At 43.6% G+C, this 27,199-nt stretch overlaps 3 protein-coding genes across 4 annotated transcripts in view; 2 read left to right on the top strand and 1 right to left on the bottom strand.

Annotated features, from left to right (window-relative positions):
• Nucleotides 1-23,661, bottom strand: part of LOC139110028 (zinc finger protein 608) — a 182,266-nt gene extending 158,605 nt beyond the window's left edge. Inside the window, exons 1-3 of the mRNA XM_070669532.1 lie at nucleotides 23,077-23,661; nucleotides 22,798-22,869; nucleotides 22,461-22,590 (exon numbers count right to left, since the gene is read on the bottom strand). The gene's annotated coding sequence lies outside the window, so the exon portion shown is untranslated. The remainder of the gene's footprint in view (nucleotides 1-22,460; nucleotides 22,591-22,797; nucleotides 22,870-23,076) is intronic.
• An 839-nt stretch (nucleotides 23,662-24,500) lies between these two features.
• On the top strand, nucleotides 24,501-26,097 carry Rps5a (ribosomal protein S5a). 2 transcript variants are annotated; one of them, XM_070669783.1, is made up of 3 exons: nucleotides 24,501-24,646; nucleotides 25,199-25,571; nucleotides 25,764-26,097. In XM_070669783.1, exons 2-3 carry the CDS (start codon nucleotides 25,206-25,208, stop codon nucleotides 26,046-26,048), a joined length of 651 nt encoding a protein of 216 aa, XP_070525884.1. In that variant the 5' UTR covers nucleotides 24,501-24,646; nucleotides 25,199-25,205; the 3' UTR covers nucleotides 26,049-26,097. The 2 variants fall into 2 exon arrangements, with proteins under 2 accessions (XP_070525884.1, XP_070525885.1); XM_070669784.1 differs by having other exon boundaries at nucleotides 24,614-24,743.
• Nucleotides 26,098-26,277: 180 nt separating this feature from the next.
• Nd-13b (NADH dehydrogenase (ubiquinone) subunit ND-13B) lies at nucleotides 26,278-27,145 on the top strand. The gene is made up of 3 exons (XM_070669788.1): nucleotides 26,278-26,417; nucleotides 26,592-26,753; nucleotides 26,834-27,145. Exons 1-3 carry the CDS (start codon nucleotides 26,397-26,399, stop codon nucleotides 27,005-27,007), a joined length of 357 nt encoding a protein of 118 aa, XP_070525889.1. The 5' UTR covers nucleotides 26,278-26,396; the 3' UTR covers nucleotides 27,008-27,145.
• Nucleotides 27,146-27,199: the final 54 nt, after the last annotated feature.

The raw sequence follows: 27,199 nt of genomic DNA, 5'->3' as shown, positions 1-27,199 counted from the left end.
TCTCCGTAGTAATTCGCGTCTATCCTTCTCGTTTGCCTCTCATCTATCTTTATCTAGTTTGCCTCTTTATCTCTTATTGTCATCCGTCTTCTTTCAGCCGCTCTTCCAGCCCTTTCCCTCCTCTCACTTCCTCTCATCTTTAATGTGACTTGCTGGAGGAAATTTCTATCTCTGTTTCCCGCTCCCTTTCCTCCTTCCTCATTCGCACTTCATCTTCTACTTGGCTTCTTTATCTTTCATATGTTACCTATTTCTTGCTAGCTCGCGCAGAAATCCCTATGCTTGTTCTTCGCCTCCTCTCTTTCGCGCGCTCGCTCTACCCCATTCCGCGTACCTCTTCGCCTATGTATATCTACCGTAGGGAAGGTCTCTGCTTTATGTTCCCACTCACTCCTCCCCCGTGCCGACGGCTTGTATCCCGACTCTTGCTGACTTTACCTACCTAAAGGACAGCTCTGTGAAATATCTATCTGAAGGAGCGCCGTGATTCGATATTTGAAGAGGCAGCCTTGTATTCCGAATAAATGCGTGCGAGCAGTCAAGAGGAGAGAAGAGGGTGCCCTGCCCCTCGCCACCGAAAGGAGCAATAAATTCCCTGGCCGCATCGCGCGTACATAATACGTTACGATGTACAAGATTTCAGCCGATGCGTCCGTATATATTCGCCGAACGCGGCAACGAAGATCGATGAGGAAACGATGCTGCTCTACGTCGGCGAAGGAGCGTGTCGTCGCGCAATTGGGGTGCCCGGAATGGTATTTTAAAATGTCGCTTTATTGTGAGGCAAAAGTACGGTGAGCACGTTTTCTTTAATCCCTTGAAAACCGAGTCGTTATTTATTGAAAGAGAAATTGGATTTTTTTTTTTTTTTATAGACGCTTGTGTGAATTTTTCTACGCCTCGGAAAAAGAATACTTTGAAAAGAAATTTTTCAAGAAAAAAAATATATATATGTATATTATTAAGATTAATGTCCGTCAATAAAGTTATTAATTTAATTACACAAAGCAAATTAATTTTTATTCCCTACACCTCCTCCTCCCAATATAAAACTCTTGCTTAGATCAAGATTTATAAAATTCGCTTCTTTAAATAAATTTTTAAGATTATTTTAATTATTCCCGAACTTGTCATGAATTTCTATGTATATGAATAAAAAGAAAAAAAGAAAAAAAAAAAAGAAAAACGTTCATATATCTTCTTCTAAAAAATTTGATATTCCACGAACATGGGAACGATGCCTCGCGTATTCTCGCCGGTCGCAAAAGGAAGATCGCTAAAACGTCGGAGTCCCACTCACGTCGGGGCGCGCATCACCCATGTCACCGCGATCGCGCTTAACCCTTTGAGGGCGAGACAAAGTAGCGGTATCGCGCGCCGATACGTCGAGGCGGACGATCAAAAGAGGCGACAGCCGAAAACCAGTGACGAACGAATCGCATTACGCGGCTCGCTCGCGTTGTGCATCCGCGGGATAACGCATGTATCACGGATCCGACCCGCGTCCATTCCTCCTCGCTCTCGCGGGACACGTCGGTCCTTTCTCTCTCGCGTGCCTCGCGTCCTGCTCTTTCCAGCCGCGTGTCCCGCTCACCCTCTCTCACCCGAGTCCTGTCTCGCCGCTGGAAATCTGTTCTCCCTTCCTCCCCCCCAACTCCCTCGCGCTCCCCTTAACTCGACCGCGCATCGACGCAAGCTCCGCGGCTCGCAGCCAATCAATATTAATGACATATCAATTCATAGGAACAATGTAGCCAATTACGGGCGGCCATATTACCGCGGCTGTCTTCTCGCTCGCTCACTCATTCATTCACTCGTACTCTTCCCCTTCCCTCCCTCTCCCCCTTTCTCTTTCTCTCTATTCATCTCCCGTCTCCGTTCTTCCTTTCTTTGTTTCGTTAACTCACCTGGTCGGGACAGGTGAATGCAGTCTGCTATTTGATGGTAATAATTATTGTCGGGATCTTCTTCGAGCGTTACGAGCGAGCGAGGGAAAGATACGCGCAGGAAAATCGACGAGGGTAAGCCGATGGTACTTTGTGACCGCGTACGCGATATTAAGAATTAATAAAGTATAATTTGTAATCGAACGTTTCGTTTGATCTTTTTTTTTTCCTTTTTTTTTAATAAGACAATTCTTTTCCTTTAACTTTGTTGCGTGGAGAAATTGAAAAAGTAAAACGCGCCAGAAGGCTCGTGAAACATAATTGATATCAATAGACATAATATAATTAATACCAGATTAATATAAGGATTATTGTAATATGTTGTATAATGGAAATTTAATTAAATTTATGATATATAGAATTTCATGACAGGTTGATTTTACGTCAAAATTGCATTCAATAATATACATTGTATTTCAAAATAACGTTAAAACCGGGACGCACGTAAACATCCGCGTGTATTACATTATTTGGACGTCGCTCAAATTATTAAAATAACCAAAAAAAGAAAAAAGATCAAAAGAGAATTCAAATTCATTGTCCGGAAAAAAGAAAAAAAAAAAATTTAATTCCTGCAATAGAACGCAAGTCGAGCGAAGACATCTCGTCATCACTTCGTGCTCGCTTCGCGAACAATCGACCGAGTTGCAGCTAAGTTGCTTGTGATTGCAATTGGGAAGGAAGCGATTTGAGTCGACTGGCTGCTCGTCGGAAAACTACGGGCGACAGTTTCTAACTTGAGGGCACTTCGCGTGCTATCGCGAACCATTCGCGAAAGAAACGCGACGAGGATCGGCCTGGTCGGCTAAATCGTGCGGGAGTTAACATTTAGGCGACGCGGGTACGATTGTACGTCACCCAGAGGCACGCAACGTAATTCTGTATACCGCGGTGTATTCGAACGGAGAATAGCACGTCGGAGTTTCTAATTAACGCCCGTCGCAATTAACAGCGCTACGGCTAATGACCGAATTGCTGTTTGCGTCCCAATCGCTGACAGAGTAATTTTGATTAATTATAGGCGCGGTAATGCCGACCGTGACCGTAGCGGAACATCGGCTTTGCGCTCGAAACAATACGCGCGCTTAGCGCGACGCGCTTTTCGCGATACGGCTCGGTTACTGTGCGCGTACGCGGCCGTACGCGTGCGTTGCGCGAATTAAATAGAAACGCACAGAAAGAAATCACATTGAACGAACAAGCGGACATTTTGCGAGTATCGCGTACGTATGCATAAAATGTAGACCAACGTACGAAATGGCGCAAACAATTGCGCGTACGCGCTGCGAAGTTCCGCGACTTTCTTCCACGGCGAAGTACAAGGAGGAGCACGGGAGAGAACGAGGAAAAAGGGGGCAAGACGAAAACGGAGGAATATATATATCGGACTCGACGCAAAGGTCCCACTTGACAATTCCGTCACGTTTCGATGCCGCTGGGAGGAGGAGGGGGGGGGGAGAGGGTGTTCACGGCATGTGGTCTCGCCAACCCTCCGTTCCTTTCTTCACCTTTCGCACTGCTCTCGCCCTTCCTAACACACGCACGTATACTCATACAAGCCTGCGAATTCCTTTATCCTTGTCGTTCCTGCTCTCTCTTCGTCTATCCTTGTATCCCCTCGCCGATCGAGGCACGTTTCACTCGGCGCAAAGAGATCCCCCCTCGGAACCGACTGTGACCGTTCTCCGTCTACCCTTGTTATAAATACTAATTGCTCTATACAAACGCTCAAAATGTGTTTAACGTTTCTTTGGCACGTGATCCCTTCGCCACTTCACCTCTCATCTTTTTTTTTTTTTTTATTCTTCCTCCAATTCTATATATATAACTCTTTCTCTCTCTCTCTTCTTATATGTATATGTATAATTCTCTTTACATAATATAGCATAGGAATGTATTCCCCTTCTTCTTTCTCCTTTCTGCGATTGAGAATTACAAGTGTGCAGTTAGGATTTCACTTTGATAATTCGGTGAGCCTATTAATTCTACTTTGCAACTGGTGTCGAGATAATACGGCGATGATTAGAATTATACGCGTTATTAAAAAAAAAAATGCATTAAAAATCGTAACCTAAATATTATTTTTATATATAAATTATTCTCTATGGCGGAGATAAAAAAAGAGACGTTCAGCCGTGAATTTCTTAATACGATGTTTACAATTTTGTCGCGTCTGGATTTAATCAGGTACGTGCGCGGTATTAGCGAGCGTATATCTTGCGCTACACAAGAGCCGTCCGGCTGGTTAGTTGGTAGTCGTTACCTGAGATCATCCGTCTATCCCGGGATCCGGTAGATAGCGGAGAGATTGCTTTCGCTTTAACCGGATACAAGCATACCTACACACACGGTACGGTATGCGTGCGAATGCACGAGGATGAACAAGGCCGTCCTTGCTCATCGCGTTGCTCGTGGATACGTGCGATGATTGATACCGGCTTGTATGTACATATGGACACACCTAATGAAATAGATAACGCGTATCTTGCGTTATATCTGAGCCCGAACACCAGCTTTGACGGCAAATAAAGCATACGCTCGCCAATGCCGACGAAATCAGTCCTCGCGCGAACACGCGCGAATGTCGAAATTAACCGCGCGTGAAAATTATAAAAAAGCGGAGAGAGAGATAGAAGAGAAAAAAAAAAAAAAAGTTATTTCAAACTTTTATATATCTCAGTGGCCCCTGGGCTTAAAAATAAAATGGATGCGACATGCGTCGCGCTCTTGAATTAAATTAGTTCCAGCGTTTGACGCGAATCCATCAGGATACCTGTCCACCGTAATCCCCGAATTCCTTCCTTTCGGGCGTTTTCCTTCGGGCAATTTTTTGGGGATTCGCCCGAACGGGCGAGGGAAGGAAGTAGGGCGTTGAAAAATCACCAGATAATAGATTAGTCGGCTGACAGATGGCTAGCTATACCGTAGAAAAGGGAGATACCACGGTGTCGGGTTTAACAGAGGTTGAAGGAACAGCCACGTACTCGGGTACGACAGTATATCTCTCGCTTTTCTCTTTCCCGCTTTCCTACCTTCGCCCACCTTCCCTGCCTTGTCTCTCTCTCTCTCTATCTCTCTCTCTCTCTCGAGATCCCTCCTGTTCAACTCGAGTTTCTAGTTTGTATCTCTCTCACGGTCTTACGTAACAAGAAAAACATGTAATTACAAGCGCGACGCTATTTACACGGCTTTTATTGCACAATTCTCTTACACGCCATTCGATCCCGAAGTATATATAACGTCGTTGGCTTTTCCAACAACGGGAGGACACGAAGGACACCGCGCAAAAAGCTCCAACGATTTTCAAACGAATTTCCGCGTGCTATCTTGCTTACCCCTCCCAAAAAAGCCTAGATGTTAATTACAGCGAGTAGCGTTCGATGCGTGGAAGTTGCAAATAAACGACCGGCACTGTAACTCTTTGCTTCTGTTAAAGTTAAGCGGATTTCCTCGTGAGCAAGGTGTTGCAGCGAAATCCACTATAATTGACTATAGCTGTCTCTTCTCTGCGGCGCGGCTGGCAGCGAGCGAGAAGGCGCGAAGTGGTCGGAAACAAAAAGAAGAAAGGCAGGGAAAATCTGTTGTGCCGCAACAAAGTGCTTCCACCGTGACGCCTTCCATTCTGTTTACGCCGCCATCGATACGTTTATTTGCACGGCCACCGGTTACCCGTAGCCCATACCGTCAACGGAAACGACTTGATTAACGACGAGATTATGTTCGTTACGGAACCGAGAAGCGGCTCCGTTCCGCAAACAAACGGAACAGAATGCCGCATGTCCGCGCGGACTTATTAGAACTCATGTACCATGAAACTGTGAAATATATTTATGAAAACAGTCGCGAGTGTCGCCGGAGGGGGGAGGGAGGTGAAAAAAAATGTTAGCGCCACGTTAATCAAACGTGATATTTTAGGAGACAAGCTCTGAAAGATAGTGATATATTTGACACAAGAGAAATGATATTCCACGCAATGTGATTTTGTACAGTAGCAAAATGGAATTTCAAATATTTTATTGAGCGCTTTTTTTAAATAATTTCCTAATTAAAAAAAAAGGCAAGAATTTTTTTTTCTAAATTAATCTCTCTATGGTTGTAAAAAGAATGATATAATCTTATGTTGGAATATCTTGTCTGTATCTTTTTCAAATGATAAAGCATTTAAGATATTTCACAGTTTCCTAATTTATAAAATATATTCAAATAAATACTCGTCTTTGTTGCGGCACGTGATTTTTTTTCTTTTTTTTTATTATTATTTTATGTAAAAGGTACGCAGATTTTCATTCGCGTTGCTCTGTGTAAACCGTGCCAATGGCATGTCGCGAAGGTCGTCAACGGCGCGTACAGTCGAGGGCCAACGAGGACCGCAATATCTCGCGATAATCAATTCCAGTTCTTTAAATCACGACCGAAAAACTCGATTATCCTGTTTACCTTGGAGCGAGTTGTTCTTTCTGCGGCCTGTAGCGTAACGAATCGTGCGAAATTGCCGCTCAGGTAGCCTCAGATATACAAGGTGGTCCGTTTTAACCGCACAATTTTTTCCAAAACTATCGACTCGACAAATGCAATAAAAAAAAAATAGTATTCCTTTAAAAAAAATCGATTAAAAGTAAGTATCGAAAAGTTCAATATCTACGATATTAATTTAAAAAATGTAGGCGATCTTAAAGTATCTCGAATATCATGTTCTTGAAATTTAATTTGTTCAATACTCGTTAATATTAATTTAAAGCATTACAAACAACTCGCAGGAGGAACGGGAGGGAAAATATTAAACGGTAAAACAAAAACGGAGCACCTTATACGTAGTATTTTGTACTGAATAAAATTCGTGCCTTGCATTATAATGTCACAAGCTCGCCGCTGTATTTTCGCGAAAGCCCCTCGGGTAACAACGAACGAGAATTTTCGCAATAAGGAGCCGCGTTTATTGCCGGAGGGGGGAAAAACGCGGTGCATCCTCGCTATTCTTTACAGTCCCCCTTACGAATGGGTTGAACAATTTCTGCAACAACAATGAGCCGAGAGACGCCGTTGGGGGATTTAGGCGCGACCTGCACGTGGCTCGTATCCAGCCAAGTACACCTGTTACGCTCTCTCAAAGCGGCCGAAATCGCGCTAATTCAATTAGAACGTAACGCGATTTCTCTCGCCGATCACTTGGCCCGCCGATAAGTAGACTAATCACCCTTTCTTCTCGTGCCAAGCCGGGGGCACGAGGCGCGCGCGGACGCTAATTAAATTTCACGTCTCGTCACTTCGCGGAGTTGGTTGCGTAACGGCAGTTCATTGATTCCGCGCGGTTTTCTCTCCCCGCGCGCGGGACCCGCCGGGTCCACCCGCTTTTAATCGCGACGTTTCGAATAAACGTTTCTCTAACCGTCCATCAGCGACCATTAATCCCCGAGCTCCGACGCGTCTCGTAATCTTATTTCAACGCTTTGAGGAGGAACGCCAGGCGAAGCTGTGACGCATCAAGTTCTTGGGAGTTAGTTAGTACGTATGTAAAATAATTTACGACGTTTCCGAGTCAACGAGCGGGGTCCGGCGTGCACACAAGTAGGTAGAGGCGATGGAACAAGCGAAGTAAATAGTGAGAAAGAAGAGCTCGCGGAAGCGAAACAAAGTAGAGAAGAGACGGCAAAAGGAGGGAGGTGAGAAAGGAAGATAGAACGCGTAGGAATCGTGCTAGATAAAGAGAGGGCGGGATAAAGGACGACCGCACACACTTGCTTTTGCGGAGCACCGGAGGCAAGGGAGAGAAAAAAAAAAAAAAAAAAAAAAGAGAGAAAGGAGCCGGCGCGTATGCAAGCACACAGGCAAAACACGACGGCACTCGCCTCCGACGCTCTCCATTGTGCCCGATCCCTCCGCGCCACCCTGCTCTGCCCGCTTTAAATAAGTCGGTGTCGTGCTCGTCATTTTACCTGTCCCTAACTACCTATTGAAATCTCGATGATAAAACGCGTGCGTGGCGGCTACCCCGTTCGCGATTCGGCGCCCGCGGCGATACTGAATGAGGGCCATGAGGAAGGGCTTCTCTACGAATGGAGAAATAATAAACCGCCAAGTCGAATTGTGAAAGGGTAAGGATGTAAAAAGTACAGTGATACAAAAAAAGGAAAAAAAAAAGAGGGAATCATATTACCACCTTTTAATTGAAAGGATATTATAACGCGCGATTCTGTCGAGCAGGTCCATCGAGTTGTCCAATTTCGTCTGATTTCCATCGAGACGCCGAACCGGAAATTTGTCCACCTTACTTCGACTAATTGAACGTTAATGTCCCGTAAAAGCCGCAGTATTAAATTTATAATATCTAGCTCGTACGCGGGATAATTTAGAATATCGTGTTATATATTCGGAACATTGTATCTTCGCGTAATTACCTGAAATCTTTCTGCTCGCCAATTAGCTCGAACGATACTTTTTTTATTTTTTTTATTTTTAATCTGTTTTGCATCGCCCAGGCTGGGTACTTGTGGAGATGCCAGCGTCATTAAAAAGAAAAGGAAAAAGTTTGAGTCGGATACGGCGCAATCTGCTGCTCGTACATCCGCGGTAATTCAGAGTATCATGCCTTATCCTTAGGATGCACTACCTCGTTTACGTTAATTATTTGAAACGATATCTCGGTTTGATAGAATATCATTAGCGTTCCGGTACACGGGAATTAGCGCCTCGCGATAACCAGTAGGTTCGGGTTTACGTGATTACACCGTGATTATAGACTCGCGTGGCGTTTAAGCGCATCGGCGAGGCCATCGATATTCGTTTAGAAATCTGTGTCATTCCACGCGCGTAGATGTCGGCGAATAATTACGTCGTACGGCGATTGAGCGATGCAAATTATCGCATTCCTTTCTCACGCTCACCCTATCATCCGGGGAAACACGCTCCGCGCGTATACTGGCGCGTATCATTTTAAATTCCGGCTACGTAACAGCTGGGAAAACGATTTTTCAATTTGCGATAATGAAGCCCAGCGTTATCTTGAAATAAGCGCATTTGACTGCCTGTTTCGAGTTATCTTTTTACACGTTAAATAAATAAACATTCTCAATTTTACGAAATACCGTTTAAAAATATATCGACCAAAACGAAATACGCTTTGAGTAAAAATTTTATTATTTAAAACAAAACAAAACAAAAAAAAAGAATTACGAAAATGCTTCGGTGTGATTTTACCATTTTTTTTCTATTATATTATCATAAAATTGTTAAAAAAAAAAGAAACAAAAAAAGAAGCAAAAGAAAAATTGTCCGTTTCAGAAAACTTCGTTTTGTAAAGAAAGAAACTTTTGCGGACATTTCTTGACCGGTACATAGAAAAGAATGTTGAAGAAAGGCGAGAGCCGAAACAAGAAGGTCTGGTCTTCATTATCCGGTGGTTTATTATCTGAAAGCCGTACGGGGAATGAGAGTGAAGAGAGGATAAAGAGAACAGAAAAAAAAAAAAAAAAAAGAGAGAGGAGGAGAACGCGGAAGAAAAAAGATCCTCTTTATTTTCACGAGCGACTTCACGGTCGGTGACAAATTTTCCACTCTGCACAAGCCCGAAGCTTGGGCTTCGATCGAACGATTCCGATGTAAATCACTTCATCGTCGACGCTTTACATACAGTCGATCGGGCGAGCCATCGCGGCTATATCCGACAGATCAGCGTCGTCCGTAGTCCCGTAGCTTAGACTTAATTACTGCGATTAGCGTGAGAGGCGGCCCACTATATCTGCGCGTATTACATGGCCCGGGGCAGCTGCCTTCGGCCTCCTCTCTCTCTCTCAAACTCTCTCTTTCTCTCTGTCTTTACCTACCCTTGAGAACTCGGGGAGTTCAGAGGCGTAGGAGTGGCGTGAGTGAGGCGAGCCAGCAGTCAGTAAACCCCTCAGTATGTACCCGCCACTCTCTCGTTGTGTATACGCCATCGACCCTCAGTCAGTAACGGAATTACTAAACTCTCGCCCTACACAAATTCTATGCGACTAATCCTATGCCTCGGCTTTTTTAATTTTTAATTTATTTTTTTATCGACTTGGATTCAAACTAATAAAACTATTAAAACTATTATAACGATTCATAAAAACACATGAGAATAAAAGAGAAAAAAAAAGAGATATAGAAAAAAAAAAGAGTACATTAATATGTGATTAATCAAGCAGTCAGTTTCAAGTGGCATAATAAATTGTCAATCACGTCAACGTTATGAATTAACGCGTTATAAAATCTTTTTCTCTTTTTTTTTCTTTTCTTTTATTTCTCTCTCTTTTTCTTTCTTGTTTTTTTTTCATCCCGTTGCGCCGAGATATACGCAATCTTTACGTTACAGTTCTAAGGAAATCCGCCTACAGTAAAACGGGAAACCGGTTTTTGCGGCAAATCCTTCAATTGAAATCACACAAATAACAGCTTACGATCCATTAGCGACGGCGTTGCGCGTTTCAGCATAATTATTTAAAGCGATTACATTTTACCGTAATATGTAGTATTCAGTAACCGCAAATGCATCGTCGACCACAAAGTTGATCCGCCCGCTCTCTGTTCCAGAGATACCCAGGCAAAGGCGTAGCCTACTACGTGGTACACACGTACAATCCAACCTAGCGTCTGCCGGTGACGATGTAGAATGCATCTACCTCTGTCAGTCTACCACCCTCGGCTTCTACCTCACGTAGATTCCCGTTTCCGTTTCCCTCAGCTTCTGTCTGCGTCGTGTGCTCTATCGTTCCGCATCTCTCTCCATCTACATCGCGCTTTCTCTCTCCGTCTCTCTCTCTCTTTTTCCTTTCATCTCGCTCTTTCTTTCCCATCTTCCCGTCTTTATTTATCTATCTGTCCACGCAATGGCGTAAGTAACATTTACAGAATTTCACGCAAAACTACAACCGAAAAATTTATCTTCATCTTTAATTTAAAAACCCCGACCTCGTTCATTTTTCTCCTCCTTTCGTAAAACTCTTTTTTTTCATTTTCTTCCCTATCTCGTCTTATTTATTTTCACTCTTCCTGCCGCGTCTTGTTCTTTTCTCTCTATCATTCTCGCGTATCGTCTCCTATCTCCCCGATTTTTTTATTTTATTCATTCCCGTTTTCTCTCCTCATTTCTCGCCGTCTCTCTTTCCCTTCCGACTTCTTCTTTCTCTTTTATTTCGCCTTCAAGAATTATGACCTAAGGTTCGCGTTAGTTACGCCACTGCGCCCGTCCCTTTCGCTCTCTCATACATCTGGGTATCTCCGTCGCGGTTCTCGCGTCTCTCCTGGTTTCTCTCATCCGCGTTCCCTCCTTCTCTCTCTCTTCCTCCCCCTTGTAGCTCCGTCCTCCTCTCTCGCCTTCTACATCTCTCCGGTATTACTGTATACCCACTGTGAGGATCTCGGAAATGAAGTCGACCCTCCTCCTCGCTCTTACCATCCACCGTGTCCTCCGTTCTTCTCCTCTTTCTCCCCCCCCCTCGTCCTCCCTTTCCCACCTCCCGCCGTTGCTAAAAGCCTGGCGGGGTTGTTACGCAGACAGAAATTCAATATAGCCGTTACTCTTAGGTGGTTGTATGTACTTACTGTCTCTTCTCTGTGCTCGGATAACGTATTATTATCGAAGAGCGACAGCGTAAAGCGGCGACTGAGCGGAAGAGTGGATTCCTCCTCGTCATGGAGAATTCACGAATCCGGAGAATAATCTCTTTCTCTCTTCCTCCCCCTCCCTCTTTCCTCTCTCCACGACCCACCCCCCTCGGTTTCGCCCACCGTGTCCCTCCGCGCGGCACCTTCTTTCCCTCGCCGCGGAAGTTCGCTGCACGAGCGATCGGGTTTTATACGCGTCAAGGGGATGTCGTGAGTCGAGTACGCCGCGTAATTGGTTAATGCCGGGCCAAGAGGGGTTTGATTATCGAGTTATTAAACGTTAGATTAGATTTGACGTAATGGAGATCGAGAGGAACGTCGGTACCCGAGTCGTCGTTCGGCCGTGTAACTTTCTCTAACATTTAGATATTACGCGTACAAATGGTAAAGGGAGTATCGCATGAGCGTGATGTATGCCATTCGCTTACGCACACAACGGTAATAACGTCCATGCGTCATTGCTGTCGAACGTATTCATTATTCACATTAATTTTCAGAAATTGATAGTTACGGAAAACTTTTTCCTTTTCTTTTCCCCCTCCCGCACCTCTCACCCTCCCGTCAGTTATCGCTGCGGCGCCGATGCCGCGCGGCGCGAGAGGAAATATCGAGTAGTATCGACATATAATTAAATTTCATCATCCGTAATCGAATTGCGTGCGCACCATGGCGTGTACATCGCTGATTCATTACGATCGCGTTGGTCATTAACATAACCACGTAGCAGAGGCTTTGTTGCTAATTATTACGATAATTGGTACTCCGCGGTACTGAATTCCGTGCCGTAACATTGTTGGGCTGCCGCGTGTTCCTTTCGCGTCGGAATTAATTTGTTTCCCTCTGGAAAATCGGACGGAGCTTTGTGTTTACATCCGCAAAACGCAAATACTCCGCTGCTCCAGAAATTATTTTCACCGAACGTCGGGCCTTTACCGCGCTGCCTCTATGCATTTAATTAGCGCTTAATACATATCCCGAGTTACATGAAAATAATTAAGTGATTAAAATAAGTAAAGTTGTTATCGAAACACTCGGCCGGCCGTGGTAATAGCAACCCTCCGCCGTACGCGAACTTTATAACGCTTAATAATGGATTTCTCTATGCACGAAAATTACCAGCTGCATATGAACAACTAAATCATTAATTATGTATTTATGGCCGGTAAATTCTCTAGACTCGAGTTTAATCGCAGTAAAAGCGCCGGTGCGGTACTTAACAGGATTAACTTTCCGGCGGAATAAAAAGAATTCCGGGGGGCCGTTTATAGCGGGAAGAAAGTAATTAACAACCAACGAAGATTTTATATCCATTAAGATTACCCGCCCTGATCGGAGCTACCTTATCAATTATTGCCTTCACGTCGTGTTAAATAATTCGGATGATATATCTTTTACGGCGCGCAGTCCTTCAGCTCGCGAGCGATTGGAATTACCGTAAGATCGTTCGCCGGGCTTCGGTGAAATGTGTCGCGGCCCGGACTTGATAACGACGGCAATAGCGTAAAATACACTCGAGGTCCGCCGGAAAATCGGGGCATAGGGCGACGAAGCCTGCGGTTACATTACTGAACGACTACCCTCCGGCGGTTTGGTAGGTTGCTAGGAAACACCCCAATGTCGAAACGTGCGCTTCCTCTTTCCGAGGCCCGACCATCGAGACGAAGTGAGACAAAACGATATACCCTTCGGTTTCCTTCTGCGCGCTTCAATCTTACGGAGCATCTCGCACGAAATTCTGTTGAGCTTTCGAGGGAACTCGAGAGGGTGAGGACGATAGCCTCGAAAACTGTAAGGAAGGTTCCGAAGGCAAGTAGAGTAATGGAACGGCCGAGGGAGAAAGAGAAACGAAAGAGCGAGCGGCTGAACCGCTCGCGCGAGTTGTTTAGTGAATATGACGACGTACGATCTTCGAAACAGATATTTGTCACCCTAATGTGACGAGAGCCCGCGTATCAAGTGACGTAGCTTGAGTGTCGACAACAACCGCTGGTTCCCTGTCTCTGCACAGTTTCGCCACATGGCTTCTATCGGAACAAAGCCCCGGCATTCATGAATTAAGATCGAACGGCTGATTACGTTGATATTATGTTCCAAATTGCACCTTCTTTGAAATTGTTATATATATCATTTTATTGACACATTTACATGGAACCTCGGCATATTTGTCTCGGATATTTATACGAGCGTAATCAAAAATTTCAAGCATTACCGCTGTTAATATTCTGCTCGTTATTAATATTTTATCGCAATATCAATCTTTCATTAACAAGTTATTTCTCCAATAATGAATACTCCTTTATTTATTTGTTGTTGCATTTTTCTTTTTAATGTAAATTAATTTATTTATTTGAATTCAAATCACATGTTTATTTTACGGAAATAAGGTAAAATAATTATTTACGTTAAAATCAATCAAAAGATTACATGGAACAATTATAAATATCATTACAGAATCAAAATATAAAAATTTTTGTAATTATTTTCTTTGTGGTAAATATCGCAATGTATAAATAAAATTGTACAAATTATTCTACAAATTCAAAAATGCTGATATTTAAAGAAAAAAAAAAAAAAACTACGCAGAGAATATTGTTAAATTAAATTAACGTTTTCCCAGATTAATGAATTATTTTTTAACAAGCCAGTAAATTTTTCTAGAGTTTACTTTGGCGTCAGGCAAGGTTTACCTTTTTTCAAAGAACTTAATTTTCTCTCTCTTTTTTTTTTTCTCGTTACAAAGAGAAACGACGAATGACTAACGTAGAACGTTTTTCCAATTCCGGAAACAGGAAACAACGGCAGTCACGTTAAATGTTCTCGGGAGAAATCGCTAGTCATGAATGCTTAAAATATTGGACTTAAACTCTTACGGCTGCACGTTATTTATTTTAACTATCGAAAAACTGTAAAAAAAAGAAAAAGAAAAAAAGAAAAAATGTTTGAAATTGCGTTTTCTACGAACGCATTTAAACTTGCTTCAATATATAACTACACGATTCTGTGATTGCGACTTGTGGCTATTTCTTCCACAAAATGATATTATCCAGTGCAATAGGAAATCATACATATAATTATGCTAAATACGTAATTTGATTCTCGGTGGTCAACTACTCACTTTTAATTTTCACACCGCAATACTCGCGTTAGCTCGTACTTTATCGCTCACGTTTCGTTCCTATTTTATTTTACTTTTTCTTCCCTTTAACGTAAAAAATTTCAAATTCCTGTCTAGTCCTACGGCACGGAGTCTAACCACGCGGATTTTAGAAGACGATTTACGTCGTTTTATAACGGTAGTTTGAACTACGGCAGCGGCTGCAATGAGAACCGAAACAAATCGCGCGGAAAGATATCGTGAGGCGAAGCGCTGAATCGCGCCGGGTCTAGAAACTCGTTCTCGGGGGCTTAGAAACTCCGACCACGTGCCGATTCGAATAATTGGAAATACGATTTCGGCGAGTCACAACCCGAAGATTCTGTTCGTCGCGGCCGTAGCTTTTCGTAGTTTCCGCAGTTTTTCTACCGGCCGATTAAAGCCGACGCGTACGGCGCCCATACAGCATCTTCCGCCTCATTTGCCGAAGGCACTTCGTTTCTAAGTAAGCACGGCACGCCAGCTGGGTGGGCCGAATCGCGCAGCGAAGGAAATCCTGAGATACGAGAGAGAGAGAGAGAGCAAGAGGAATCTCATTTGCGACGAGTGTTAGTTCGATCGAGATAGAACGATTGATAGTCTCTTGGCGCTGGTAACAAACGCGGGCAAAATGTGTTCAGACGACAAAGGGAGAAAGGGAATAAGTGCGGAACGGATGGAGAGAGACGGCGGATACACGAGAGAAAGTTAGATAAACTACTTGAAAATTGCGCGATGACTGGTAGAAAAGAAAAATTAAAGCGTGATGTAGAAAGAAATGGGATTTTGTCCGTATTATGGGAGATGCTTTCTCAAGACAGTTTACGGTGTCTACAAAGAGAATAATAGACCAAAAGTACGTGTAAAATTTTAAAATACAATTACGAGAGAAAAAAATCTGTCAATAATGTTAAATTAATTTAGATTTCCTACGCTGCAATTGATTATCGTAAAAATTCAATTTCTAAATTTCTTTTTCCCTTAAATTATAAATTGTCACGATCGATTAGAGATGGAGTTTTAAAAATGTAGTAAAGTAAAATGACGTACCGAATAACGTCAATTATTCAAGTTACTTTTAATAAAGACTTAATAAGGAACATGTATTTCTCAAACTTATTAACGTCATAAAGGAACGGATAGCTTATAATGAACGAGGAAAGAGGACGGACGGAGAAGAAGAGAGCATGATGAGCGAGGAAAAGAAAGAAAAAAGAAAGAAAAAAAAAAATAGCAGAAGAAGGGAATGTATCGAGGGATCTAAGCGAAGCTTGGATCGCAAATTGCTACTATCCCGAGGATAATAAAACAGGAACGATTTTCGCGGATAGTGAGCGAGGAAAGCACGAACGAGCACGAAGAAGGACGGGAAGAACAACGAGGACCAAAAAGCGCGAAAGAGGCAGACGGGAGAGGATGACGAGAGGATCGGCTGCGGGGAACACGAGCGGCCGGTTCGGCGAAGAAAAGGATGGACGGACGGCCGCCGTTCACCTTGGAACAAGAAAAAAGAGAGAATCAAACGCGAAGAGAGGGAGTCTAGGGACAAAGAAAAGGACTTGTCAGGTAGCGAGGCACCCTGCGTCCCCTTCGGCCCCCTTCGACACCCCACGGCTTTCTTCACCGTCTCCCTTCCCTTTCCCGTTGCCTCGGCACCCTCGTATCTCCTCTCGCCCACTCTTGTTCGACGACTCCTTCCGTTACTACTACTCCTACAGGACGACTCCTACAGTCCTCGTTCTGCGAGATTTAGCACCGCGAGTCGGCGAGCTCTGTACAAGGGCTTCATCATCCGATCGTTTCCCCCTCCCCCTTCCCCGCCCTCTCACCTATATCGCGCACGACTCGATAAAATCTTTTCAATTTCTTCATTCGACTCCGCGCCAAAAACCATCGTTCGCCGCCTTTCAACACGTCGAGTGTCGCGTGAATTTTATTTCATAAAAAAAAATAGAAAAAAAGGGAAAAAAAGTTATGCAACACCTTCGGCAAATCTGCATAAAGGTCGTCGTTCTCTTTCTATTTGTAAGTAAAAATTGCGCGATCGATTGGGATAGTTTGCGTCGTTAAAATTGAAGGTAACGCCTCGAGATACGATTTCGATTGTGCAGAAGTCGCCGGGAAAATTATCCTTGACAAGTGTTTACCTGAAGCCTGGCGAAGTTTAAGTTTAAGCCGATCTAGAAAATTGCCTTTCTGCACCCGCGGCGAAGTACGAAATCCCCCGGTAGCATTTTGTACCGCGGCGCTTGTAGCATGAAAGCCGACACTTTATAGGTTGCGAGCTTACCCACATATGACTTCGTTGACATATCGAAGTATAAGCCTTTAATCGGATTCGAAGCATGTAGAATAACACTTTGGTAAAGAGCTCGACTGCCATAGATAAAACGTAATATCGTGTGACGAGTTTCTTCGCGTGACTACTCGAAGTGCTAAAAACATCTCGGAATACGTACAACGCGCTCGTCGTGCCGCGTCAATTCTTATCAACGTAACGACACGATAAACGACCAATCAAAATAAAAATAATGCAACCTTTAATTAAATCTCCAACTGTGTCGTAGAAAATTTTGCGAGCAGACGATTAGGATCGCTTTAGGTCGGCGTTTTAACTCCCAATTCTATAGAAATACCGCGTGTTCATTAATCTTACGAAACGATAGATAAACGGACGATAAATAAACACGTTGTGCGCGAGGTGCGGCTAAAATCCCGCCACTATACGCGAATAAGAGCAATGGAGAGCGGAGCTCCTCGTTTCAGCGCTTCCCTCGTAATACGCCGCTAAAGAGTCTAAAGAAGATAAAAACGAGCAAATGAAAAATAATCACCGGACCTAGTGCGGTTAGAAGGGCTGTCGGAAGGGCGCGAAGCGAAGGGAGAAGAGAAAGGGGGGGGGAACCCGGTGAGGAGAGTCAAAGGGGAAAGAGCGGCGGCCGCGCCGTTGCCTGCTGCTGGAGGCAGCGACGTTTGAGAATACACTCGCCCCCTTCGGCTAATGGAAATAAGTTCGCCTTTCTGACCCTCCAGCTGCGAAGCTGCGAGCCCGCGGGAGGGAGGGCCGAATGAAAGGCAAGCGAAACGCAGAGACATCGAGCATCCGGGGACAAATTTGGCCGGCGGAGCTTTCCGCCGAATTAGACGATAAATATCCTTGATTTACCGCGGGGGGAGTTCACCCTTTCGCCCCCCCCCCCGCTCACCCCTATCTTCCCGGTTCGTCGCGAGTTATGTTCTTTACGTCGTCGCTTTCACGATCGAACGAAACGGAAAGTCATTTTCGACTTTTACACCGTGTAAAACACCGCTAATTCGCGTGATTGAAATACGCGGCTTCGAGACGTGAAACGGTGACGTAAGTTAAGCCGAGGCCGAAAAGTTTCGAGAGCAGAAACTCGCGGTCTGTCTGCCTTCTGAAGCGCGACGGAGAGAAATAGGCGCGCGAAGTTCCGAACGTACGTACGACGCGGCGGGTTGCAAATTAGATCCTCGGCGATCAAGTAATGATTACGTCGATCCGGGTTCTCAAGGATCGCATCTTCGCCGCGCGCTCGAACGAGCCATAATTCGCGGCATCGCATCCAAAGTGCTAATTCATTTATCCGGTTCCGCGCGCATAATCGATGCCTCGATCTCTTGTCACGATAATTAACCTCTTTGCCTCGGACAGAGGAGCCACGGCGGGGAGATAATTAGCCAATTAGGCGTTACACGTCGCAACGCGCGTAAGGCCGAGGGATCGACGCCGGTGCCTGACAGGTGAAATTATCGCGAACGAGTGTGTTGCCGGGAAACATAATTATCGGCCGACTCGCAATATTAAGCCCCTGACGTAATCGGAAAACGGACAATCCGCAAACAGCTTGCGTTTATCGCCGGTAAACATAAATCTCGTCGTATCGCAATTCACGCGGCACGTGTTAGTTAACGTTAACTCCAAAGCAAAAAAAAAAAAAATTAATTTTAATTTCCCCCCTGAAAATTCCTCGAATTATTACGCAACTATTTAGCGAACTAAATTTGTCTTATTATTTAAAAATTAAAAAAAAATTAATAAATAATAAATTTAAAAAAAAAATCCTTAGGAACGTATTATATTTTTATTTCGAAACCGCTTCGCTTTCGGTTATCTTTCCGATTCGAGTCATTGGCTCGATGGAAAAACCCGCGGTGTTTCGCGAAACGAATGCATCTCGAATGCCATGCACGCTATTTACCGCGACGCGCCGTCGAGTGGAAAGCGAACTGTGGCGGAAAGATTGCTCCATTACAACGGCGACAAGTGAGGTGCGTGTGCAGCATCTCCCTGCCGGGTTGCAGCAAGGAGATGGCGAGCGGAGAGAAAAAGAGAGAGAGAAAGGTCTACCGGGGAAATAACAGCGTATGCGAGTATCTTGAGGATGTATTTCGATTTATCTCGCACGAGCGAGCGGTTTCAGCGTGCACGTGCATTGCCGAAGCGACCAACACCGGCGACCAGAAACCGAGTAGTATTAGGAGCTTTTCTATGTGTCGTTTGTTCCGCTATCCTCGTCCTACGCTCTTTCTAGCCGGCTCTTTCTCGCTTTCCTTCCCCCTCGCTCGCGCTCCCCCTCGTACCGAGGGAATATGACAATAATACGATATGAGGCTACGGGGCCGCAGAATATAACGTAACTCGTCTCAGCGGGGTTCTCCGGTGCGGGGACTTACCCCCTCGCCTACCACCGACGAAGGGAGGACAACGAGCTGGAAAGCGCGAGGCGAACGGAGAGAGAAGAGCAACGTGGACGGAGGGAGAGCATGAAAAGAAGAAGCGGCAGGCGCTTGTAAAGTGCAATAATGCTACCCGCCGGGGGACATTCTTAAGGCGCGTTTACGCCAACGATTCTTGTGGACAATCGCGTTACGAGATACGCAAGCAATTTGGGCCAGAGAGCGACGTTTCGGTAACGCGAAAGCAGTTGTGCCGGTTGGATCAAGACGAATAGAATCGGAATTAGTTGGCGGAAGCTCTGACGTGGAATAGCCGAGTGCTGGCGTCGCCAAAGAATTTATACAAGGTGCGAACAACGTACCGATAATAAAATAAAATTATATTAGCAGACGCAAAGCTACGAAAAAAAAGAATTTACTATGTAATCCTGAAACCAACTGCAGAGACAATACCAGCGATATGTGTAAGATACGGAACAATCCTACCAGAAAAAGACAAAGAGGACAAGTACCGGAGAAGAAAAAAATAAAAAGAACAAAGAAAAATACTGGTGGCAAGGTACAGCAGAAGCCAAATAGATTCACCCCTTCCCCCTACCGACTTCAAGAGTTGTAAAGTAAAAAACAACATGGACACCAAGATGACTCGAAATAGCAAACTACTAGCATTCTTGAGAGATGCTCAAGGGAGCCCACAGGACAGGATTTAAAGCGCAGTACAAATTTAATTAAGCTTGTTCATTAGCTTAGACCCTAAAGCATTAATACTGTATCAAGAGAAATAATAAAAAAAACTACTCTGACAAGACTTACGTTGTATATTATTAAATTAAAATCCTAGCTGCGTTTAGTGCAAAAATAAAATAAGTAAAAAATTAAGAAAAAAAAAATAAAACAAAAAAAAAAGAGAGGAAAAAAAACGGTGCTTATTCGGTCGATTTATTAAACCAGTTAATCCCATAATAACCCGCGTAAACCTAAAACCACCATATTGATGGTGGCACATATCCGAAACAATCATCGCTGTAATAATCTGTTATTTCGTTGCCTCGCCGATGGTAAGGGCCTATATAGAAAGCGGGTGCACAGAGGGTCACAGCGAGTGAATAGGGTTGAAATCGTGCTCGACGAGCGAGCAGAAGGTAGGGAGGGCTAGGGAACGTAAGGGGGATGGGTGGGCTGGAGAGCTCGAGGAGACGGCCGGGCGAGCAACCGTACGGTATGAGAAATTTACGACCCACCGTCCGGATTGCTAACCCATCTCGGGTTCCACTTTATTACTTTAAGTAAGATCCGACGTAAAGGCAATAAAACTCACATATGACCGAATCGTCAACGACGAGCTTCGACGCGCGTAAATATCTAATGGCACACGTCCGTTTGCGCGCACGTTTATTTGGACCACCATGAAAATCGCTGTTATCGTCTATAAACACCGGCGTTTCGCTTTCGGATGTCCGACCGGCGTGGTACACGGCGCTTTGTTTCGGCTGTTTGTTGAATAATCCGAACTTTACTCCCCCTTGTTCTCTCCGAGGCTCGATTTTCAAAACAGTGCGAGCTGCGGAGATTTCTCGTGTTCGTCTATAATTGTTAATACCCCCCTAGCACTTTCGGCGAACGAAACCTGGCGCGATGATCCAAAGGAACGTAGCCGGTAAATAAAAATTTCGAAAGGAAAAACAAAAAAAAAACTCTCCAACGCGGTAAATCTCATGGAAATGAATTCAACGATGTAAATCGTTTCGTTATAAAGCGCGTTTTGTCTGATTTCGAACTCCCATTTATAACGAGAAGTCTTCTGTGCCTTTGCTAATTGGAAACTTGGCTTACGCGGATGCTCGAGGACGGCGGCGGGCGTCCTTCCATTCTCTAAAAAGCGGCCGCAATAAAAAAAAAAGAAAAAAAAAAAAAAAAAAAGAAAGTGTGTGGAACGTGAAAAAATTACGACAGCTACCTTACCCGTTGACGTTGCGCGGTCCATTCGCCCCCGTTCTCTCGCCCCATTGTCTTCTTCATTACGTAGGTATCCCGCGCGAATATAAACGCAATTAAGCGCGTCGCGTCATCGTTAAAGCCCCGTAATTGCATTCGCGTAAAAGCAATTACGACTTCACCAACGGCGATGAGTCGACCGCTCCTCTCTGTCTCTCTATCTCTTCCCCTTCGTCTGTCTCTCTTTCTCGCTCTCTCTTTGATGCGCCATTAGCATAAATAGCTTATAAACCGACGTACGGCACTTTGTGCGTGTGACATTCGCCCGGTGCGATGTTTCCGTACCGATACGAAAAAGATGCGTTTATTGAATTTTGTCAACAACGTATAAATTGATTGCATATTCCTCTCTTTGAGTGGCGTGCATCATATATGCACATATTTAATAATGCAGTAAGTAAACACAATTTTTTTTAATGCATTTATTGGGTTATCGAACTGACTCTTTATTGACGGGAGCTTTTCGAATACGCCCGGCTGAATTTTATGCATATTTCATTGAGTTTGCTGGATTTAATCCATTAATCGTATTGAAACAGATAAATGTGTGTTAAAAGTTAGGAAATGGAATAGAAACAAGAGATATAAAAACATTTTGGCTAACCGGAAGCGGGACCGCAAGCAGAAAAGGCGTGCTTAATTATTACTTACAGGATTAATTAGAAAGAGCGGTTTGAAGTAGACGAGCTCGGAGACAAAGAGACAGAGAGTCTGGAGTTCAGACCAGGGAGTAGAGTACCGAATTTATACACCTAATTTGCAAGAGCCTAACCGCGCTTTTATTCCTGCTCATAAAATTGTTCTCCTAATTATCCCCACAACGGTAATGACTCTCTAGGTACACGAAGAACTCCCCAGCTCTCACCGTCGAAAATAAATATATTACGATTACCAATCGTTTTGGAAATATGTTAATTATCGAAAATTGTTTACCCCGCTTAAATTAAAACGTGCGGGCGCGTGTATTAAAATGTGCAAAAGCAACTAGAATATTTAGTAATTTAAACACGGGAGGGCAGCGTACGGATGTTTGCATAATGTAGAATTAATTTTAATTCACTCACCGTTCAGAAGATCGAGTTCCATCCCGGTTGTGTTCCCTCCCGGTTGTGTTCCATCCCGGTTGTGTTCCATCCCAGTTGTGTTCCATCCGTTGCAGTGTCCCGTCTTATCGCCAGAATCCCAAATCCACATCTGTAAAAAATAAATTATATCATAATTACCAATTGTTCTGTAAAAAATGTCAATTATCTAAAGTTCTTTACTATTTTTTTATTTAGGCCAGGGCATTATAAATACGCGTGCCTCAATGTAAAAGACTAACTTGAATATTTAGTAATTTGAAATCAAAAGAGCAAAGTATGTATTTGCATAATGCGGAATTAATTTTAATTTACTCACCATTCAGAAAATCAAGTTCCATCCCTGTTCGTTGCGGTGTTCCGTCTTATCACCAGAATCCCGGGTCCTCGCCTGTAAAAAATAAATTATATCATAATCACCAATTGTTCTAAAAAAAAATGTCAATTATCGAAAGTTCTTTACCATTTTTTATTTAGGTCGAGGCATTATAAATACACGTGCCCGAATGTAAAAGACTAACTTGAATATTTAGTAATTTGAAATCAAAAGAGCAAAGTATGTATTTGCATAATGCGGAATTAATTTTAATTTACTCACCATCCAGAAGATCGAACTTCGTCTCCATCGGCTGCGAGTCCCGTCTTAGAAATCCTCCTCGTCGGCTTCGTCGAGGTAACGTTATATTTCCAGCAAACGCACACCTCGTTACGCGCACTAGTGAACTTCACATACTTTACATACGCTTTAATTACGTACTTCGAAAATTAATTCCCGCACTTTATGTTTATCGCAGAAATCACAAATTCACCAGCCGCGTGAAAACGCGGAGCGCGGGACGCAGTGAACTAATTCCGTGCATTTACAACCTTCTAAATATGATAATCAAAATATTAACGGCCACAATTACGAGCTACTGTTATCTCAAAAATACGAGGGGCATTATCAAATGTTACGTATAAAATATGCACTTTAATTAAAGTATTTCATTAATTCATAAGAAATATCGCGTTAATAATATTTAATATTAAATGATACCGCGATTATCAAAGGGCACTTGAATGAATTCGTCCTGATTATTCTCTTTTATTCCTTTAGTCGTAAAAAAATTATTTATCACGTATACTTTCAGAATAACCGATCGTAGTATCGATGCGATATATCATACCCCTCTCTCCCCCCCCCCTCCTCCTCAGTGGCAGACTTTCTCTCGGAATAGAGTACCGAATTATAGCCATTTAACTACCTAAATCTCTGTGATATTATACGTGACGAAGATGTTACCAGTCGTGTCGATTTTCTTGGCCGAGCGTAAGGGTCATAATTGCGTGTCTATGGCACGGGAATCTGCGCTTACGGAACGGTGCCCGGTACCCCTCGCCGCGGCGCAGCGCCGGTTACGATCTACGAAACGGCAGTAATCGGGAAGATCGGCGATAACCTACACATTCCCCCGGTTGCTCGTCACTCCAGCTTGCACGTTCGACGAACCTTCGAGCCCACTTTGCACTATTAACGAGCTAAATCCGCGATTAATTACAGAGCGGTGGCCCGCTCGCTGCTTCCCGACCGATCCGCGAAACTAACATGGCAGCCGAAAACGGGCGCGCAACCATCGCCAATTCGAAATTGCAGCGCAATTAATTCGAGCACGCGACGAGTACCGAACGCTCTGTATGTGCTGACCGGTTGGCTACGGTGACTGGCAACGAGGCTGGAAATACTTTACGGTGTTCTGAAGGCGATCTAGCGCGGAAAAGGAGCGAAAAGCGACGTGAAATGCTCCCGCGCGAGGCGGCGGGATAAGTCCACCGTTAGCTGACCAATCAGACGCGTCCGTGAATATTTCGACGAACACGGACCGCTGGCGTCACCTGTCGAAGAGCCTCACGAAGCTACTCCCGCATTTAGTTAGTAATCAAATCAGCGATCGTGCACTCGATGAACGCTCGTTCCATGATCCGCCGTCACCGGGTCGATTTTAATAATCGCTTTCGCGCAGACAATTTTATATCGTACGGACGTGAACGTTAGAGCCGCGGGATTCGCGTTCGCGATGCGGGGGCTCCGGCTTTGATCAGCGTATTCGAAATCCGGCGATCATAGGTAGATGGCACTCTCGGTGTCATGGCCTTTTCCTGTTCACGCTTGCACGGACGAAGACGTGAACGTAAGTCACAGAAGAGAAATAGCCGTTACTTTGGGATAATTTTGTAGCGAGGCCGCGCGCGTTAACATCGTTTACGTACCGAGGACTGCTAGAACTCGTGAGTGATCGTGCAACTGTGGAAAAACGTACGGTATTTCGGGAAGAAGGTACACCCGCGGCAGCGGTACATGTGACCGCGTGGCCACATGTTTTGCTCGTTCGGTGGCCTGTCGGACTTTCTCATCGATAAGTCTAATGAGTTCGGTGCATTCGCGTCGCTTACGATAAACTAGCCGCAACGTAAAATTCCGCCGAGTCGCGTCGTTCTTTCCCCGCCGTTCGCATTTTGGTATATACGTCTAAACAAAGCGATTAGCCCCTCCCGAAAATATAAATATTCCTCTCTAATCTTTCGTCGTTTAATTGCTATCGAATTTAATTTATTAATTTAAACGAATCGGTATTGCTACTCTAATTATCATTACGTTATTGTTATGCTGTACAAGCTTTAGAATTTACTTGAGGCTTTATTATGGTATTCTGAATTAATGAATTGTATCTTTTCGTTAACAGATAAACAATGGATGACAAGGAAGCTTTCGAAGATATGGTGGTGGCGACCACAAATACATTACCGGTAACCATGCCGGCCGAACTGCCAGAGATCAAATTGTTCGGCCGCTGGAACTGCGATGATGTCCAAGTGAACGACATGTCTCTACAGGATTACATCGCAGTTAAGGAGAAGAATGCTAAATACCTTCCACATTCGGCGGGACGCTATGCTGCAAAACGTTTCAGGAAAGCTCAGTGTCCTATTGTGGAACGTCTAACAAATTCGCTCATGATGCACGGCAGAAATAATGGAAAGAAATTAATGGCTGTGCGAATTGTTAAACACGCCTTTGAAATCATTCACCTTCTCACTGGCGAGAACCCTCTGCAGGTGAGTTTGTTACTCAAAGCTTTACATTTAGCCTTTGCACTTGCATTAAAATAATTATATCTTGGAAAATGTAATGCAAAGGTATCGATAATGTTAACTAATGTTTTGCTTGAAAATTGTACGTAATTAATTTATATAATGCAATTTTATAAACGTTAAACTTTGTGTTTGATTTCAACGTTTGTGTTTTAGGTTCTTGTCACAGCCATTATCAACTCTGGCCCTAGAGAAGACTCGACGCGTATTGGACGTGCCGGTACAGTACGACGACAGGCCGTGGACGTATCCCCGTTACGTCGTGTTAATCAAGCCATCTGGTTGTTATGTACTGGCGCGAGAGAAGCCGCATTCCGCAACATTAAAACAATCGGCGAATGCTTAGCCGACGAACTTATTAATGCCGCTAAGGGTTCGTCGAATTCGTACGCGATCAAGAAGAAGGACGAATTGGAGCGCGTCGCCAAGTCTAACCGATAAACACAACTTTGTATATGCGGAAAAAATAAAAAATCGTTCTATCTTTAAATTATTTCTTACACATTCTCTCTGCCTTTGAAATAGATTAACTAAATTCTTTTAAACTTGTTTAATTGATTGTACAATTTTTCTAGAAAAATTCAATATCGAAATAATTTGTAAAAGCTCTCGTTGCATTGATTTATATTTTATACAATATAATGTTGCAGCATTAATATGTTCTGAAACTCGTCAAACAGGTTAGTCCTTAACTTGTAAAAGAGTACATAACAGGTTCAATTTTTGAGGTTAGGAAATCAACGACGTAGAGATCTCTCGTGTGAAGTGTTAGATAATATTGTTCTGACCATGGCAGGTGTACTAAAAAAGGTAAATTATTTGCTATTTGTTGAACGTTTATAAATGAATATGCCTCATTAAGATTCTACGTTCGTCGTAACATATGTTTACAATATTATTCATCGATTGTGATTTAAGTAATAAGATAACCTGCCGCAAAGACAAAACTCGCTTAATTATAAAACAATCGCTTTTCATTTACAGTCTACGAATTTGAAAGGATTAGCCGTTTGCAAGAATCCTCACATGGAATTGATTCCGCTGTACACCAGAATTTTGAGAGTGCTAGAAAAGTTTCCAAAGAATTACACTTATCGCAAAGAAACAGAAAAGATGACCAAGAATAGACTACAGGTTGTAAAAAAGGTGAAAACGATACTCATTGGAACAATTATACCGCGTAATAGTACTACTTATTCGTTTTAATTAAGAATTATATTTCGCAGAATGAAAATGTACAAGCTATAGAGGACAAGATAGGTTGCGGGCAAGTGGAGGAGCTTATAATACAGGCAAAGAATGAGATATCGTTGGCGGAGAAGATGTTAATCTGGAAGCCTTGGGAAAAACTAATACAAGAGGCACCATCTAATCAGTGGACGTGGCCACCACACAAATAAATCTAATTTGTTTCTAGATATTTGTACATAGCATGTAGCTGATATAAATGCGCATTGTGCCCAAGCTTAATAATATATCGATGTAACAAATTATTATTTAAATTTTTGCAAAAATAAATTCGAGATTTAGGGTTGAAATACGATTTTTATTCTGTCAGGGGTAACGTGGATATTTTTTTTAATTTAAAACTA

The sequence above is a fragment of the Cardiocondyla obscurior genome, linkage group LG19, assembly GCF_019399895.1.
Source record: "Cardiocondyla obscurior isolate alpha-2009 linkage group LG19, Cobs3.1, whole genome shotgun sequence".
NCBI lineage: Eukaryota > Metazoa > Arthropoda > Insecta > Hymenoptera > Formicidae > Cardiocondyla > Cardiocondyla obscurior.
The sequence above is the reverse complement of the archived record's forward strand: the minus strand, read 5'-3'. Positions and strand labels throughout refer to the sequence as shown.